The sequence below is a fragment of the Sphaeroforma arctica genome (assembly GCF_001186125.1).
Source record: "Sphaeroforma arctica JP610 unplaced genomic scaffold supercont1.96, whole genome shotgun sequence".
Taxonomy (NCBI): domain Eukaryota; class Ichthyosporea; order Ichthyophonida; genus Sphaeroforma; species Sphaeroforma arctica.
The window spans coordinates 99,110-102,031 of NW_014040462.1; the positions used below are offsets into that span (position 1 = coordinate 99,110).

A 2,922-nucleotide genomic window follows, 5' to 3' on the forward strand; every position below is an offset into this window, starting at 1 on the left:
TAACATGTATATATATATATATATGTATATAATATATATATATATATATATACATGTATGTATATGTATATATTATAAATATATATATATATATATATATATACGCGTGTGTGTGTGCGTGTGTGTGTACGTGTGAGTATCTGTGTATGAATGTGTGCGTATCTGTGTATGTGCGAATGTGTGTGCGTGCGTGTGCGTGTGCGTATGTGTGTGCGTGCGTGTGCGTGTGCGCGTGCGAATGTGTGCTCGTGTGTGCGTGTGTGTGTATGTACGTAAAATTGGTATAAATGAATATACAGCCTGACATAACAACGAAGAATACTCAATTACACAATGACAGTTGAGAGTAAAGCCATAATATATGCGAGTGCAACATGCAGTGAGGTCTATGAGCCACCCCACATCCGCCCCGTTGCTTAGAGACACTTTGTACTTGGTGTCTGAGGAGGTATCAGCCTTCGCCAAAAAATCAACCGCACTACAACACGCATCAAACACCACACCCCTTATCACCCCACCATACAACCAAGTACACTACACCAATAACCTGTACAGCATACGCCCGTAAAACGTATGTATAGTACACGCTACCACACCCACGCCCACTGCCATTCCACACCCACTACCACCCCACCATACAGCCAGCTACACTACACCGTTGACCGGTACAGCAAACCCGTAAGCCGTATGCATAGTACACGCTACCACACCCACACCCACTACCATTCCACGCCCACTACCACCCCACCATACAACCAGCTACACTACACCAATAACCGGTACAGTAAACCCTCGTAAGCCGTATACATAGTACACGCTACCACACCCACACCCACACCCACACCTGCCTCTTTGCCTGTTGACTTGATGGGTTTAATTTCCGCCGCCACTTTCGCCCTCTCCAAATCCTCCTTCATACGCTGCGTCTTCTCGGCCTCGGCCGCTTTCGCCGCCTCCACCCGCTGGCGCAGGGCCTCCCTCTCCTCCCGCTCTCTCTGCGCGTGCTCGGCCTGCTTCTTGGCTACTTTGGCCATCTCTTCCGCCTTCTTCTGTTTTTTCAGCGCCCGTTCTTCCTCGTCCGCCTGTTGCTGTGCCTGGCGTTCGTGTTCTGCTTTTGCTAGCTCCTGCTTCTCTAGTGCTTCGGTTTTCTCGCGGGCTGCCTCCTTCAGTCGGTCGGCTCTCTCCTTGGCTTCCCTCTGAAGCGTAGGCGATATGGCAGATGCGTTGCGATAGTGTTTGGTACATCGCAAACTGGTGACTGACCCGTAAAACGATTGTTATATATGTGATACACCGAGTTGTAGCACGGAACCAGATGGGTATGTGAACTACACTGATGAATACACGGTCTAATTAATTGGTATACTCTGGTGCAGTAACCTTTGGTGGTCATAGGTTATCGGCTACATCATCCCGATCAATAGAACACGCAACAGACTATGCAGTAAGTTACTTTCAACAACCCGCACGACTAGAGTGTGAGCTACGTATCACTGGCTGAACTCGCAGGCGGCAACTGTGGGTCGGCTACGGGCGACCGGAGCCACAACTCACAACTAGCAACTAAACACATCAAGTGGAAGACCACAAAGAACCCGTGCAGAATGATGACTGAGATACCATCACACCGTGCTCCTGCAGAGAGCCTCATACATTCTCCCAACTGCGCACTCAGACCATCCCCCTTCACCAATCGACACACATAAACCCCTTCCTCAACTATACTTAATTAAACAACCATCTTACCCGCACAGGACTACAGACGTATACCTACAGACGAATACCTAAAGACGTATACCTACAGAAGTATACATACAGACGTATACCTACAGACGTACACCTATAGAAGTATACTTACAGACGAATACCTACAGAAGTATACTTACAGGCGAATACCTACCTCCACCCTCATCTGAGCCTCGGTTTGTTTGACAGCGTTGATCTCGGTCTCTCTCTCCATCTCAATTTCTTTGGCCACTTCACGGTCCTTCTCGCGCTTCTTGTCACTGTCGCTGGAGTCGCTCATACTCTCGCTTTCGCTCGGGGCTTGAGTGGGAGTGGGGTGTCGCAGAGATAGGCAAAGGTTTGTGAATAACATGTCGCAGTTCGACTTGAACAGTCGAAAAGAAGAAAGCTGTAGTGGCACATACTCGTGGATGTGATGTTTTATATTTTGTTTTATATCCTGTTTTTCATGATAATGTGGCGAGGATATGAAAGGTATATCCAAGACCATACAAGTATATGCTGCACAATAATTACTAACTGCGTAGTTGCATACACAAACCGCAGATGACTCCAATTTCCTCTCTTCAACTACAGTACAGTCAATACAATCTTCAAGCACACACATTTATACATATACCGTTTTGCATATAAACATACCGACAGGCTGTTCCGGTTCTACATCCTTAGCCACGCGCTCAAGATCCTCTACCACCTCCTGCGCCTCGCTCACAACGTCCTCGGCCTTCTGCACAACATCCTCGACCTTATTCAGGACCACCTCACTATCAGCCGCCACCTTCTCTGTCTCAGACACAGCCGCGCCACCATCACTCACAACGTGTTCTGCTTGTTCGACTACTTTCTCCCCGTCCTCAATGACAGTCTCAATCTCCTCTGGCACGCCATCTAGATCTTCCATGACCTTCTCTAGCTTCTCCGGGATTACTTCGACGTCGGCAACGACGGCTTCAACACGGTCAGCCACCTCACCAGCCTACAAAAAGAACAGAAGAAATATATAGGGGTGAATAGAATGTCAGATACCAATTCAGGCTACAAATAGAGCAGCGGATAATACATAAGGCTGAGAAGTATATATGGATACATAGACATATATATACATAGACGTATATACATATACATATACATATACATAGACATATATATATACATATACATATATATGTACATATA

General features: G+C 46.8%; 1 protein-coding gene across 1 annotated transcript in view; it reads right to left on the minus strand.

Annotated features, from left to right (window-relative positions):
* The window catches only part of SARC_02205 (hypothetical protein), a gene marked incomplete at its 5' end in the record, with an annotated part of 6,380 nt that overhangs the window by 691 nt on the left and 2,767 nt on the right, over window positions 1-2,922 (minus strand). The window contains 3 exons of the mRNA XM_014304059.1: window positions 849-1,196; window positions 1,901-2,046; window positions 2,386-2,722. Of these exons, the coding sequence (XP_014159534.1) occupies window positions 849-1,196; window positions 1,901-2,046; window positions 2,386-2,722 (831 nt within the window). The remainder of the gene's footprint in view (window positions 1-848; window positions 1,197-1,900; window positions 2,047-2,385; window positions 2,723-2,922) is intronic.